General features: G+C 37.1%; 1 protein-coding gene and 1 long non-coding RNA gene across 3 annotated transcripts in view; one reads left to right on the forward strand and one right to left on the reverse strand.

The window, feature by feature from the left end:
• LOC108505021 overlaps positions 1-14,485 on the forward strand; it is an 18,916-nt gene that overhangs the window by 3,519 nt on the left and 912 nt on the right. The window contains exons 2-3 of one of the 2 annotated variants that reach the window (XR_001877344.1): positions 156-227; positions 1,963-2,147. This is a non-coding gene — a long non-coding RNA (uncharacterized LOC108505021). Of the gene's footprint in view, positions 1-155; positions 228-1,962; positions 2,809-14,485 lie in introns of those variants that run through there. The other variant, XR_001877345.1, reaches the window with a different exon arrangement.
• TMEM55A (transmembrane protein 55A) overlaps positions 10,969-14,485 on the reverse strand; it is a 24,431-nt gene continuing 20,914 nt past the window's right edge. The window contains exons 6-7 of the mRNA XM_017830611.1: positions 13,689-13,779; positions 10,969-12,547 (exon numbers count right to left, since the gene is read on the reverse strand). Coding sequence (XP_017686100.1) covers positions 12,404-12,547; positions 13,689-13,779 — 235 coding nt within the window. The 3' untranslated portion in view covers positions 10,969-12,403. The remainder of the gene's footprint in view (positions 12,548-13,688; positions 13,780-14,485) is intronic.

Here is a 14,485-nt window from a genome sequence, read left to right on the forward strand (position 1 = left end):
GGGGGAGGTTCATCTCTCATCATGGAGGGGTGGCAATACTGAATTGCAGAGGTTAATTACTGCACCTGAACTGAACAGTGCATTCAGGATGCACTAAATATTCTTAGTAACTGCAGACACTGAACATCAGCATTTCAACTGACCCTATTTTATAGGCTTTGAAACACCAGCTGCACATCCTGCTTCTTGAAAGAGATCCCAGAAGCCACTGGCAGGAAGATTAAAAGGTAGGAAGGCCTTTGAAACCTGTAGGCTCTGCCATGTCACAGGGTAGCAGCTCAGGCACTGCTCCCTTCTCAGTGTTGCCCCTTTTTTGATGCACAAAACTGTACCTCTGTTGAAGGAACTGCCATGTGGAGGGCATGGCTCAGATGCAGAGCTTTAGTTTGTTATATTGCACTGGATAGTGAAAGAAGATGCCATGGGACAGTGGATCCCTAGAGAAGGAAAACTGTAAGACTGCAGCTAACAGCTTGATGAACTCAGTATATGAAGCAGGGTATCAGAAAGTATCAAAGTACCTGCTGTTTGCTTATTTTTGTTATTAACAAAAGGCATAAGAGATTAACAAAGGCATAAGAGAAAGAAGTTAAGATTTGTGGTCCTGCATAGAATCAATCAATAGAAATTCATCCACATCTATCATTATCCAGAACAAAGTTTCATAATCTATATGCACATGCACATAGTAACAGACGAATTAAACAAACAAAACAAAACACCAACCCCCCCCACACACATATAGTTCTCTTGTGTGTTTTTAGATATGTACAGGGAAAGAGATTCATGCATTTAATAATTAATAATAATCCTAGAAGAGTTCAATTTGCTTTGGGAGACTGAAATTCATGGCTTAATACACTTAGTGAAAGTTTTGCACTTCTTTTCTGGGTTTGGGCCAGAGTTTCACCTGTTATTTGTATAGATTCCTTTACTCTGAATTCTTACATCTGATATAGCTATTATAGCTGAATTACAAGACCTAAAAGTCTTTATATATGCTGGAGTTAGTCTCTGAATCTGAAAAGAAACTTCAAGAGAAATCAGCTCCTGCTCCAATGGAATGAGGAATTCTGCTTTCCAGTATTTCAGTCATGGGAATTGGTTTTAGTTCTTAGGCTGATTGAGATTGTTGTCATAACTTTAATACCACGAGTATATATAGGGTCTTATGACTAAGACATTGCTACCTTTAGATTTAGACTAAATCAGCATGATTCAGCAAATGGCACCAAAACTGTACTGGTAAATAAAAATAGAGTAAAATGCAAATAAATAAGTCAGGACCAAGAGCATAAAAGTTAAAAATAAAGGCCAAAGCTTGGAATGTGACATAAGGAAACACCTTGTGCAAAACAGTAGCGATTATAAAAATTATACACACTAAAACTATGCATTCATGCTTCTCTGGATTGAGATAATTGTTTATGTTACAGCTGTGGAGAAAAATTGTTATCAAAGTTGTTGACAATTGTTGACAATTTTAGTTTACATGCCTAACAGGAAATATGATTTCAAATTAATAAAGCTGTTATGTTTCCAAATGTGTGTATGTACATATGAGGGTTAGAATGACCTAATTGAAAACTAATCCTTCATAAATTAATCCATTTTTATGCACCCAGATTTGCTTTGTCACCTTGAAATATATTGTGAAATTACTAAAGGCAAATTACCAAATATTGGAGTGGAATAATTATGACTTCAGTTAGCTTTTGCTAGATGTGAGGTATGGATGATTTATAAGGAATCAGAATAAAGCTTCTTATATTGATATTTAAATTTTAATTTATTTACAAGAGAAAGATTAATATTTTTATAGCTTTAAGTTGGTATTTGTCCATTCTTCTAGGTAGTGTATATATAGTAACTTGCAAAGATGAACTAATAAGGCAGGAGTCGGTGTAACTTTAGTGCGTATATGATCTTTCTGCATTATGAAATACATCATCTCTATTTCAGAAGAGGCAGGGGACGAGCCTTAAACTCCTAAAACAGTTTGGAGCACACACCTATTCACTGCATAGAGATAATGTGGCTGCTGTGTGTGCTGTCAAAGACTGAGAATGTAAGAAAAAACATCATTCTGTGCTTCACGGTGAAGAACTGCCATCTCCTGCCACGTGAACTAGCGTGAGAGAACCAAGGTAGTGTGAAGTGATCTGAGAAATAGCAGTTCAGAGGAGTGCAGAAGAAAGTCTAGCAATGTAAGCTTTGTCAGTCCACTTTGCGGTTGCCTTTTCTCTGCCAGAAATAGCAGTTTCATAGAGTCAGTGAACTAACTCCTGCCTGGGCAGGGACTCCTTGCCATAGAAACTAATTGCCAAAAGCAGGAAAGCTCTGGCAAGAGAAGACCTGCAGTGGGGTGCACTAAGGGAAAATGAACGCATTGTGTGCCTTGGCTTGGCATTGCCTACTGCAGATCATCCTACTAGAAGCCAGAAACTGTACAGTTTATGCTCTGATACACCCATCATTTACTTACTCTCAGTTATCTAGGCTTGCCACTTCATTGTAGCAATGGACCCATCAAATTTCACCTGTTTTTGTAACTCAGGACAGCAGCTTGTTCTGGCCAAGAAGGTGGTTTTTCTCACCCGGATGCTCTTGATCTTACCCCATTATTTACTGTGTGCCTCTGAAACACTGACAAAGGTAGGGAAAAAGCAAAGGTCACCAAACAGCAAATGAGAAGAAGGAACAACAGCGAGTCAGAAACAAAAGAATTGCTGCTGTCATTAACCAAACATAGGAATAATTAAAAAAACAAAACAAAACAAAACAACAACCCAAACACGAAACCAAAAATAGTACCTACAAATCCTGTTCTGGAACTGAAGCCCTAAAGTCATCCCAGGAATAAAAATTTGATTTTTTGAATATGCAAAAGTTTCTACTTCTGTATATGAATTGGAAAAAGTAATTCACTGCCTGCAAAATAAACAGTTGAAGTCTTTGATGTTAGTGAGAGTAAGCCCCCTAACTGGCAAAAACTAAAATATTTTCAATTCATCTTATTAAAAATAAAAAGGAAACCTCAAAAACATCAGATCAAGTTCTCATTTCTATGTAGAAAATAGTTTGTTGATCAGTCTCTGAGCATAAGTTTGCAGAGACACTTGGCCCCACAAGGCAGTTACAGATATTCCTTTGTTTTAATTAATAAATCGTACTTTCTAGGGCTTTAGAAGTATTACATTAATAATATGTCTTGGTCTGGAACAAATTTATACCATTACATTATATCCATCTATTTTATAATATTCTACCACAGCTTATATTAAAAGTTTTTAAAAATGCATTTTTATAGAGCTTTAATTTAGATTTAATGTTTATCATATGAATGTAGTGAAAGAAATTTGCAAAAAAAAAAGTCTTTATATAAGCTCTGTAAATAAAAGGACTCAAAGGCTGTAAATATTAAAAGTATTTTTAGGCAAGTATTTTACTTTCCATGCTTTTAATTGCCACTGCCAATCAAAACCAAGGTTTATGAGAAACCTGTACTTTTCAGGAATAATCTTTTAAAGAACATATTAATTGCAGTTTAATCAACAAATGTAACACATTTTCAGATTTATTTAGTTTTTAATTAAGCACAAAAGCATTTAGGAAGTTTAGATTTTAAAGGGAGTCTTCTGACAGCCATTCTTCACAGAAATCTATCACTAGGGTATCAGTTTCAATGAGAATTCATCATGTGAGCTGCTGTGACCCTCTCTCCACTCGTCCCACCTCCCCCAAGCAGGGGTAGATACAGGTATTTTGAAAGTTAAACATGGCTGTCAGTATCCCATTCTGAACATTATGCATGCGCTGCTCTGGGTCAGGAATTTGTTGTCCAGTCTTACCTCATTCCTGGAAAGCGACTTCAGGATCTCCAGTTGTATCAGCTTCTTATCAGCAATATCATTTTTTGCAGGAGAAGTAAATCCTAACTTGATGTTCTGAATCCAAGCAAAGTTAGCAATATGGGCCTCACTAAGACTATATTATATAGTTGTACTAAACAGAAAATGTCCTATCACTTAGTTAAAGAGTGTTAGAAATTGTTTTATTCATTAAAGCATTTATTCCTCAACAATTTAGAAAATATTATAGACTTAAAAAATGACAGATTCCATAAGTAATAATGGAATAGGAAACTTAGGGTTCAGTCAGCTCACGTAAATATCTCATTAAATCAGCTCACACCAAGGCTTTCTTTCAAGCCAAGATTAGGGTCTGTGGTTACTTGAAAATTCCATTCAAGTTTTCCAGCTCAGCTAGCCTGTGCACTTACAAGTGTGAAACTAAAAGTTGTTAATCCTAGTGGGGAGGTAAATTAAATTTCACAAGTATAAACATTGGAATTGTAAATTTCATCATTTTATTCTTTCTCTGCCTACTCTCAGAAATCAAATCAGTATTAGCAACAGTCCAGTACACTTAATGCTGTATTAAAATACATGAGTTGGGCATATAAAAAATACATGTTGTGGGCCTAACAAGATTATGCCTTGTGCAATGGTAATACTGTCTTTTCTGTCAATGCTGGAAGTTCTTGCTGCTGGCAATGTACCAAGGGCTGGCTGCTGTGACAGCCAGGCTGTTTCTCTGGGGTAGAGAAGGGCACTATCCCAAACAGTGCCTCGCTGACTGTGTGACACGAACATCACTGTTCCCATGTCCAGACATGCAGGACAGTGAGCTCTCTGCACTCTCAACCTGCTCTGTCTTCTTAACAATAAAGCATAGGAAAAGTCAATAATTTGTTTGACAGAGCCTGTCTCCCAAAATGAGATATATCCCAAGGTTTATTCTCACTAATTTTTACTTTGTTAGACTGGAAAAAGCATTATTGTTAAGCTTCCTGCCACAGATTTAATACCAGATCTATACAGTATCTTATGACTACACCATTTCTGCCTTTGCAAACTGAATTGTAGTATGTTTGTACATCTGGGGGTTTATTATTGATAATAGCTGCTATGTCATGTTTTCCAAAATAGGAAAGAAAAACACATTTTTAAGGTTATGTCTTCTTTTTACTGTTAAGTCACAAAAAGTGTAATTTGCTGCAAGCCTACAAGTCCATGAAGTCTATTGCCCATCTCTTCTGATCCTGGTGACAGAACATTTTAAACAAAACTGGAAGTATGTTGACTAGAAATACAGATTCAAAAGCCTCTGTCCTGTTCAGCAATACGTAAATGAGAGTACTTTAGTGTTTTTCTAATCAGAATAAAATTCATGGATTTGAGGGTAGCTGTCCTGTTAGAGCTGCATAGCACAGTAGGTACACAGTGATGCCTATGGTGACAAGTGTCCCATCAATCGTTTTGCAGCTGGTATGGAGCTGACTGCAAACCAGCTCAGAAAGAGATTAACGCATAACAACTATGAGAAACTTTTGTGTGTGTTTGTGTGTGTGTACGAGAGTGCCAGATCTCTGAGGAAAATCTAAGCTGTTTCATAGCAAACTCCGATTTATTTTGTGGAGGGTTTTTTGTACTATGCATGCATTTTTAACAATTTCTCTTAGCTTCATTACCTCCCTAGTGTCCAGTTTAGACAATGTAAATATAACATTAAATACAACAGCTCTGTGACATTTATGCATTTATAATTAAAAAAAAACACACAAAAATTAAGATTACCCTTGTAGTTCTTGTTTCTTGGTCGTTTTGGCCTTCAGGAGGTGATTCAACTCTACAGTTTATATGGGCTCCCCCTCTGTCTGTGGGTGCTGTCAAGCTCAGGGCATTTCTGCCAGGAATTCCAGGGTCTCTTGGTTACATAGGATAGTGCTGATGGAGGGAACTTGTAGGGAACACAAGTGTGCTCTTAATTTCAGAGGAGTGTTTTGCTGCTACAGATCTTCCAGCTCCCATTACCTGATACAGGGTAGGCTGATATAGACACATTGGTGTCAAACAGTAAGTCCAGAAGACTAGCTCGTAGCCCAGGTTCTCTCCATCCTCATCCTTTTGCTGCAAAGTCAGGTGGACAGTGATTGGGAGTACCAAAAGCATCTTTGCAGAGATGCTGCAATCCTTCCTGGACTAGATAATTGTGCTAAAAGGCCCAAAAAACCACAAAAGCAGCAGTCTGTAAAAAGGTTGGTTTAAGCAGAATTTAATGTAGCTAATAAATTATTAGGTGTTTCTTCCTGATTTTCCATGGTGTGATTTCCTCTGATTCTATTCCTTGGTCTGACTCTCATGGATTGTGTTTTTGGCCTCAGTTTTGTATCACTATCCCCCTCTGTGCTACTTCTTCATCCTGACACTCCCCTTTATTTTCTTCCTTCATGCTGCCCAATTGCCAACAAATTAGCCTGCAGTACTGTTGGAGGCAGTCCTTTCTTCTTTGAGGAAGGGAAGAAGGAGGAGTTACAGGAAAGCCATGTGCATTTCCTGCATCTCCAGAATGAAGGTACCGGTTTAACCGGTTCAGAGGAAAGATATCCAGCACAAAACAGATCTTCTGAAATTTTTAGCTCACTACTTCTAACAAATGTCTACTGAAAGCGCACAGGTGAAATTTTTCTAAGTCTCATAACACAGCCATATTTCAGCTCACTTTGGCAGGAGAGATAAAAATGCCAACTGATCCTGCCAAACTGCTCCAAAGCAGGGTGCAAGGATAGCTGGAATTGTATAGCTATGTGGTTTTATTTAAGCATAAACAGTTTTTGCCCTGCTCTCCCTCCTGGCAAAACAGTACTATTTGAACTGAAACTGCACAGAAAATATACCTGAGACACCTGGGATGGAAAATTTTGTTCTAAAAGATTAATATTTGACATTATAAGCATCAAAACAAGAGACAATTAAAGCTCAGAATCGAAACAATCGAAACATTAGGCAAGTTAAATATTTTTTAAAGCACGCTTTCTACTTCATTGACCTGTCCATCAAAATATCAATAATGTGTACTTATATTAAAAGGAATGTAAAGTCCTCTTTTCTTACTCCTAAGTAAGAAAAGTAAACAAACTATAAATAGCACTATAGGCTCTTTCAACCCTCTTCAGCACTGATAATTAGAGCGAGCTGAGTAATTTTTGATGGGGAAAAAAAAATAAGCAGAGAATGCCAGTTTGTCAGACTCAGATTTCTGAAGGGGAGACTCTTAGGATGACTGCATTTTCAATGAAATACAGCCAGGGAACTCTGGTGAAAACCTGCATGCTCTCTGTGGGCTCATCTGGTGGCTGTTTGGGGTTCCTTGCCATATAGCCTGCTCAGGGCAAGAGGCTCCAAGTCTATAGAGCTTCTTGGGGGGTATATTATACCTTTCAAATTACTGTTTAACAGAAACTGTATTAAAGATTGTTTTTTCAAGGTACTTTATATTTTATCTCTCTGAAATAGTTAGAAATTATGTTCAGTATGTAAAACTGTATGTTAAGAGGCAAGAATTTGGTATACTTCCAAAGTTTATCTCAAGAAACTGGCAGATACAACATAGTTACAGATATGAAATTAAAAACATCCAAAGAAAAATATGATAATCACATCACAAAATTAAAGAGGACTCCATATACTCCAGTAATATTACATAGGCAAATAATATAAAAATTAAATTCTCTACCTATTTCCTGTCTAGGCAACTCTGCTAATTTTTTTAACAAACTGAAAGCATGACAAGAAAGATGTACTAGACATAGGTAAGAAACTTCACTAATGAACAGTGAAAGTTTAAAGATATTGCTTTGGAAATACTAGAAACCGATTCTGATCTTTCTGTGAAGGTAATGTGCTGTATGCCATTTGGTCTGGACCTGTGAGCCTGTTAGCAACTTCCTTCTCACACAGCTTAATTCAAAGCAGTCCTTAGGAAATACTGCAAGAAAAATAAGCAGCATGCCCTCAGAAGTGTTTTTCTAACCTGCCTCTCCATCTCTGCCCCAATTGTTTTGGGCTTGTTATTTTTTTAAGCATTAAGCAATGCACATAAATTTAAGTAAGCTGGAACTATAATCATGTCATAACAAACTTATATAAAGCCTGTAAAAGAGAGAGTATTAAATTTACTTAGAAATAAATTGTTGTTTCTCCATTACAAGACATGCTGTTACTGGATAAAACCTTAATATGCAACTGTCCTTATGACCCCATGTGTCTCATCCAGTTTTATCTTTTAGCCATTTTTTATAAATGTTCTTAAACCCACTTGATAATCATTTTACTAAGTCATTGCAATGACATATAGCTTTGTCATCTGGGTCAGCAATTTCCAATCCATAGTCAGATTTGTTACTTATGTTCACTAGTTTTAGCTGAACACACTTCTTGCTAATAAACTGTTAAAAAGGAACCATAAAACCCAGTTCCAAAATCTGTTTAGCCTCATGACCTTTTTCCCCCCCCCAAACCAGCCAACATGAATGCCTACAGATGAATAGAAAAAGCAGAGGAAGTGATGGAGGGATACCTCCCTAGTAGACTCTTCCAGATTCCAGTGAAGTGTAACATGAGTTACAAGTAGCTTTATTGTTCTAAAATAAAAGCCCTTTTGTGATTAAAGCTGTAGGAAATTGAGCCTAGATATTGTTTTCTTGTTGGCTCAAATATCCATAACAAAAATCTTGCAAATAACTTAAATCGGATTAAGTTCCTCTCTCGCCTCTCCTTCATGACCTCTAACCAGCCTTTTGCTCCTTCACCTTCATGCAATCTGCTGCAGCAATTGTACCAACAAAATCACAGAAAGAAATCTGAATTAAGGAAGCACTTTCTAAATTATTTTCAAGCAGGCTTTTGCCCTACAGCAATGGGTGTACAGTGCAGTCGATCGCACTCCTCCAGTACAGCTCTGATGGTAAGCCATGGGATAGGGATGAAGGATAGGTGGAAGGCTGAGGAATGGGGACAGTTTAATCTGATCTGGCTACTGAAACAAATATGGTTTGTAACTCCACTATAAAGAGAATAATCTTCAGCATGAAGGGGGATTTAATATAATGAGGGTCTAGCTTTCAAGTATTATACATTATACTAAATGTTATCATTAGAATTTTCTATTCCAAGTAATTTAGTGACACTCATTTCTCCAACACTGATCTATTTTTCCACAACAAAGGGAAAGTTCAGTCCCTGCCACTGTTAATCCAAATCACACATAAAGAAATTAAGTAGGAAAACAGGATGAGTTAACTTAATGCAGTCAGTCAGCTTGCTCTCAGATTTTAACAGCTAGAAGTGAAATAGATGAACAGCATACTACCTTTAAAAAAATATTAAGTATTTCCAAATAGCTGGCATGTATTTGCTACATCTTCCCTATTTGAAAATCACTATTTTTGAATAATTTTACTGAGGTGTTTCTCAAGCTTGCTTGGAAGAATATTTCACAGATATTTTTAGAGTGCATACTGCATTCAGTGTGGAATTTTTGCTGTTGGAAAGGCCATTAGATGGATCTAACATGACAAATTGTCTTGCTGCTACTCACCTACTTATTATTCAAGTCCCTAAAGTTAGTTACAAGGATTTTCTAGTACTTTTTATTAAGCTGCTGCTCCAGCTTTTCCTCTGTTTATAAAGACATCAAATTGTTTGAAAACCACCATCCATTTCTCAGCAATAACCACTAATGACTCCACAGCTGCTCCAGCATCTTCTCCAAGCACTTCATGGTGAAATTCTTATCAGGCTGATTTGAAACCTCTAGCTTCTTTCAACATGCTACTCGTGACAAAGATCTCCTACTACCCCCTAAGCCTCCTAAGACAACATATGAACATGTATGACAGGTACAAACAAAACCAGTAAAAGACTCAGGCATCAGTAGGTTCATAATTAAAAAATTAAACACAGTTTAAGGTCTGAAGTGCTTCCTACTCAAGGACACACAGTTTATAAAAAAGCTCTTTGGTGGGAAGGAGTGGAAGGAGAGCAAGGAAGGGTGGAGATAAAACCTGAAAGCGCAGAAGCCCTTAATTGTAAATTTGAGTAACTCCTTCCCACACCTAACACAAAAATAATACCGAGAGAAAAAGACTATTGAAAGGCAACAAAAGCAACAAGTGACCATAAAAATTGCAAGTTCTTCTAGTAGTCAGTATGCACAGGATTTTAATATTTGTGGTTTTTTACTTAAAGTTTAGAGAAGTTTAACAGTTTGACATGTAGTTCAGCACAGAACATCACAACTGTCTGCAAACAAGCCTGCTTCACAAATGGCCAGACCTACCTGAGTCCCTTGTAAAGACCCATCAGCTTCTACCATTAATTTTCTTAGCTGGTTAAAATATCATGATTCTGTGTACCCAGCAGTGGTTGAAATGTAATGACACATTTTATAGAAATAACTACCATGTTTTACTTTGCAAAAGGAAGAGGCAAACCATGCTAGTACCCTGACTGACAAAAATAAGTTACTTTGTCCATATATTGTCCCTTCTGCTCAAAGAAGTTGAGAAGAAAAAAGGAGAAGCACGAGACAAGAGATAAAGTACAGCTTAACACAGGGGGAAAAAGTGCAAATTCCTTTGATTCATTAAAACATTATACCCAGCCTCTCCCAACCCCCACTGAAATTACAAAAGCAGTGGATGATTTTCTGTACAGCCCCAGCCTACTTTATTTCAGAATGTGGAGTACAGGCAGTATTTTGAAACACAAAATAACAGAAAAGAGTATTCACAGGTTTAAGATGCAAGCATGTACTGCAAATTCCTATAGTGAAGGGATGTGAAAAGCATTAGGAAAAGATGACAGTATATTACTGTAGTCCATCAACAAGCAATTGACTAATAAAACAATCCCAACATGGGTTTCATCCCTTATTTACTTCCTCATTCTTCCCAAAACATCAACCAAAGAGCAATTTATTATTGCTGTCTTATATTCCTGAGGCTGCCATTTGGTAAAAATGCAGAGTTTCACCTTTGCTGTGCCATACCTTTGTGGTTTCTGTATCACACTAGGAAATTCTTCCACTTGTCCATTTTTATTTACATATAAGTAACAAAATACATTAAGTTTGAATAATAATCTTTATTTATTAGTTTATTTGTAAAAGGTACATTGTAATCCTGAGCTACTGCTTTTATACATTTAGCATCATACAAAGACAGGTCATTTACAGTTTGATCATTTACATTTATTGTGCTCCAAAATCCTTATCCGAATATCATTTTGACTTAGCAGGAACATAGATAATTTAAATTACATGTATCCCTGAAACATCCATATTAATTTACCCATCTGACCCCATTATCTAAATTACTACACTTGTCTAAATCACTCAGGACATTCCTTCTGAATTTAGCAAAAACTTGTTTAAAACTATAAAGATGGGCAGTGCAAGAACTGGTCCCTCAATCCTTTGTGAATACATCATTAGAAAAAACTTTCTGTTTCCGTATTCTCTTGGCAAGTCAGTGCTAAATTGACTAGATGTACTGGATGGAATGGTCCAAGTAATAGTTTACTCATTTCCTTATTACAGCAGTTAATGAGAATTTACAGTGTCTCCCTTTGCAGTGACCAGTGTCATAACTCTCCCAAACAGGGAAAATCTGACATGATCAGAGAAAAGTAAGAGGAAACCCATCACCACCTTATTGTCATCTACATGACACTGAAGTATTACAAACCAATTCATATGAAATGCTTCCCTTAGACCCTGTAAAGGAACTTGTACGAATAACTGGAGTTAAGTTCCATAATCCGAGCATGGCTTTTAGGATTTGCCAGTTAAAAAAAACCATCAAAAAAACCCAAAACCTCAGTCCCAGGATCCTTGAGAAGAAAGCATTTATCCTAACTGAAATCCAATCCTGGATAGATGGAAATTTAATTGGACTACCAAAATAGCATCTCTCTACCTGAAAAATCTCCAAGCATACAGTGTTTACAAATGTCTCTCTAGCAACAGTGTCAGTCTTTTAAAGTATACCCATAACTTTCATTTCCTGAATAAGGTCACTATGATCTTAGGCAAAAGGTACAGTAAGCAGTTCAAGCAAAACGCTTATTGCTTAGGTTTTAAAGCAAGCCACTTGAATATAATTTTAGTTAAAATGTGAAGTACAAATGTGAAGCTACTGTAGAAACACTTATAAACACTCTTGCTTTTGAACTTTTACTGATCATCTAGAAAAATGGCAGACGGATTTTAACATAACAAAGGAAATGTAAAACTTAATACTGACTATTGAAATAAAATTCAACGCCTATAAAGACAGAGTTATGAACATGTAAACACAGCTTTAGTATTCAGAGCTAGGGAATCTAGCAGCAAAACAAACTATTTGCATATTATGTAGTGCAATGAACATTTGTTCTTAGAGACCCCCAGTCTTTAAACTACTTTGAACAGAATGGAATCCTTATAGGAAAGGTTTTAAAAGTGTCCAAGATGTAATATCCAGAATTACTAGACATTCATCTATAACCTAACAATTTCTCTACGCAAAACTGTGCTCTGGATAACTGACTTTAATGGCTCCCCAGTAGCAGGCTCGAATGAGGCAGATTAAACCTAAGAGATAAGCAACAGCCCAAGAAACATATGTTGCGTGAAATCGCCTGGCGAAATCTTGTGTACCAACCTAAAAAGAGAAAACAGAAGTGTCAAACACACAGCACTATCTGCTCTTCAGAGAAGAGCAAGTTATATTAAGGAGAAGCATTTCAGCACCCTTTCAACTCTGGTAAGGGCAAATCAGATATTTTATTAGCTTAATTTTACAGAACCATAGGGTAATTGAGCTTGAAGGGGACACCAGGAGACTTCTAGTGCCAACTTCCCAATCAAAGTAGGGTCAACTCTAAGGTCAGACGAAGCTGTTCAGGGTTTTACCCCAGATGGGTCCCAAAAAACTCCCAAGGATGGAGGCTACATCAGCCTGTGGACAAACCTCGTGGAAAACTTTTTCCACATAGTTTTCAAACTCAGTAAGGTCATGAAAAAAAAAAAAGAAATCCATCTCTCACTGTTTTTATTTCTGGCTGTCTTATTTTTCTATTAGGGAAACTGGAAAATCCTTCATAACTCATTTAAACTCACACATAAATAATTATTCAAGTTAAAATGCAAGTTAGAGGCCTAATGAGAATTACACACATGAATTCACTGCAGGTATTTCCTCACACGTACTTCTCTGGGATTGCCAGGTAGAAGGTTGGCTCTAGTAACCAGTACCAGATACTGGTAAGCCAGACCGTTTTCCAAGTAGCAGAGCAACAAGAGTGTGAGCTTTTTAATTTGTAGATAGCTTGTTATCTGGTTTCACTCCTTATAGCTTGTACAAATTACAAATACAAATATTTCTAGCTTTTGGAATCCCATTCACCTCTACTGCAGTGGAACTTACATTCCTGGCTATACAGCAACATGTATTTCTGGAAGCCTGGAAGTTTTAAGAGCTCTAGCAAGAGCAAGATGTTCCAGTATTTCTACAGTGAAGTAAACCATTTTTCATAAAACTGAAGGTTTTAGACAGACGAAGAGTCAAATTTAACATAAGAACGAAGAAACTTTCAAAGTGCCAGAACAGAACACTTTTTTTTTTTTTAGAAACATTTCATTTTTCTGGCTAAGTCCATGGTTTTAATAGAGATGACAAAACCAACACAGACTTAGGAAGGTTTACTCAAATTCTGGGGAAGGAAGAGCAAGTCAACTGAGAGCGCTCCTTTGAACATGCACCCTCCCACACAGTTGCAGTTACATCACAGGTCACCACTCACAGTTAATCCAACTCCAATGAAGATGCATATCATTCCAATTGTAATATATGCACAGCAGCGCCTCCGCGGCAGCGCACTTCCAACGGATGAACTGTTAGGAAATAAAAACTGTTGTAAATTAAACAAAAATACCCCCATCCAACCAAATAACAAACACCACAAAAACAACCCCTGCCATCAACAGTAACTAAATGAGGGGATGGAAAGAGAATGGCAACACACAACCCTGAGATTAGCTTGGTTGGTATAGAGCACGGTGCTAACAATGCCAAGGTTCAGGGTTTGATCCCTGCATGGGCCATTCACTTAAGAGTTGGACTCGATGATCCTCGTGGGTCCCTGCCAACCCAGAATATTCAGTGATTCTGTGACATACACCATCTTAAGTTTATAAAGTTGTAGGAAAAGTTTAATATTTTACTACAAAGTACAAGACACAGTCCACATTTGTTTTAAAGGGGAACTATTGGTGATTATCTAATACCTAAAAATCTAGGTGCTTACAAGAAAGAGGATGGTGCCACACCTACAGTTTGAGTGTGTCCCACCTCCTGTGCCCACAGCACAAGGAGTGTATCAAGGTAAGTATCTTGAATAGCCTTTGGATTGCAAAACTTAAGTTGGCTTTGCAACTTTTATGTAGGTTGCAAGACACCCTTCAGACTTGATTCATCAGCATATGGCCTTAATATATTCACTGCATATAATTAACTGGAAATCACTTCTACTCCCCCTAAATGTCATTAATAACAACCTTCATTATCCATTTCCTGGAATAGTTCACTCAATACCGTTCA

The sequence above is a fragment of the Lepidothrix coronata genome, unplaced genomic scaffold (assembly GCF_001604755.1).
Source record: "Lepidothrix coronata isolate B3197 unplaced genomic scaffold, Lepidothrix_coronata-1.0 Scaffold181, whole genome shotgun sequence".
Taxonomy (NCBI): Eukaryota; Metazoa; Chordata; class Aves; order Passeriformes; family Pipridae; genus Lepidothrix; species Lepidothrix coronata.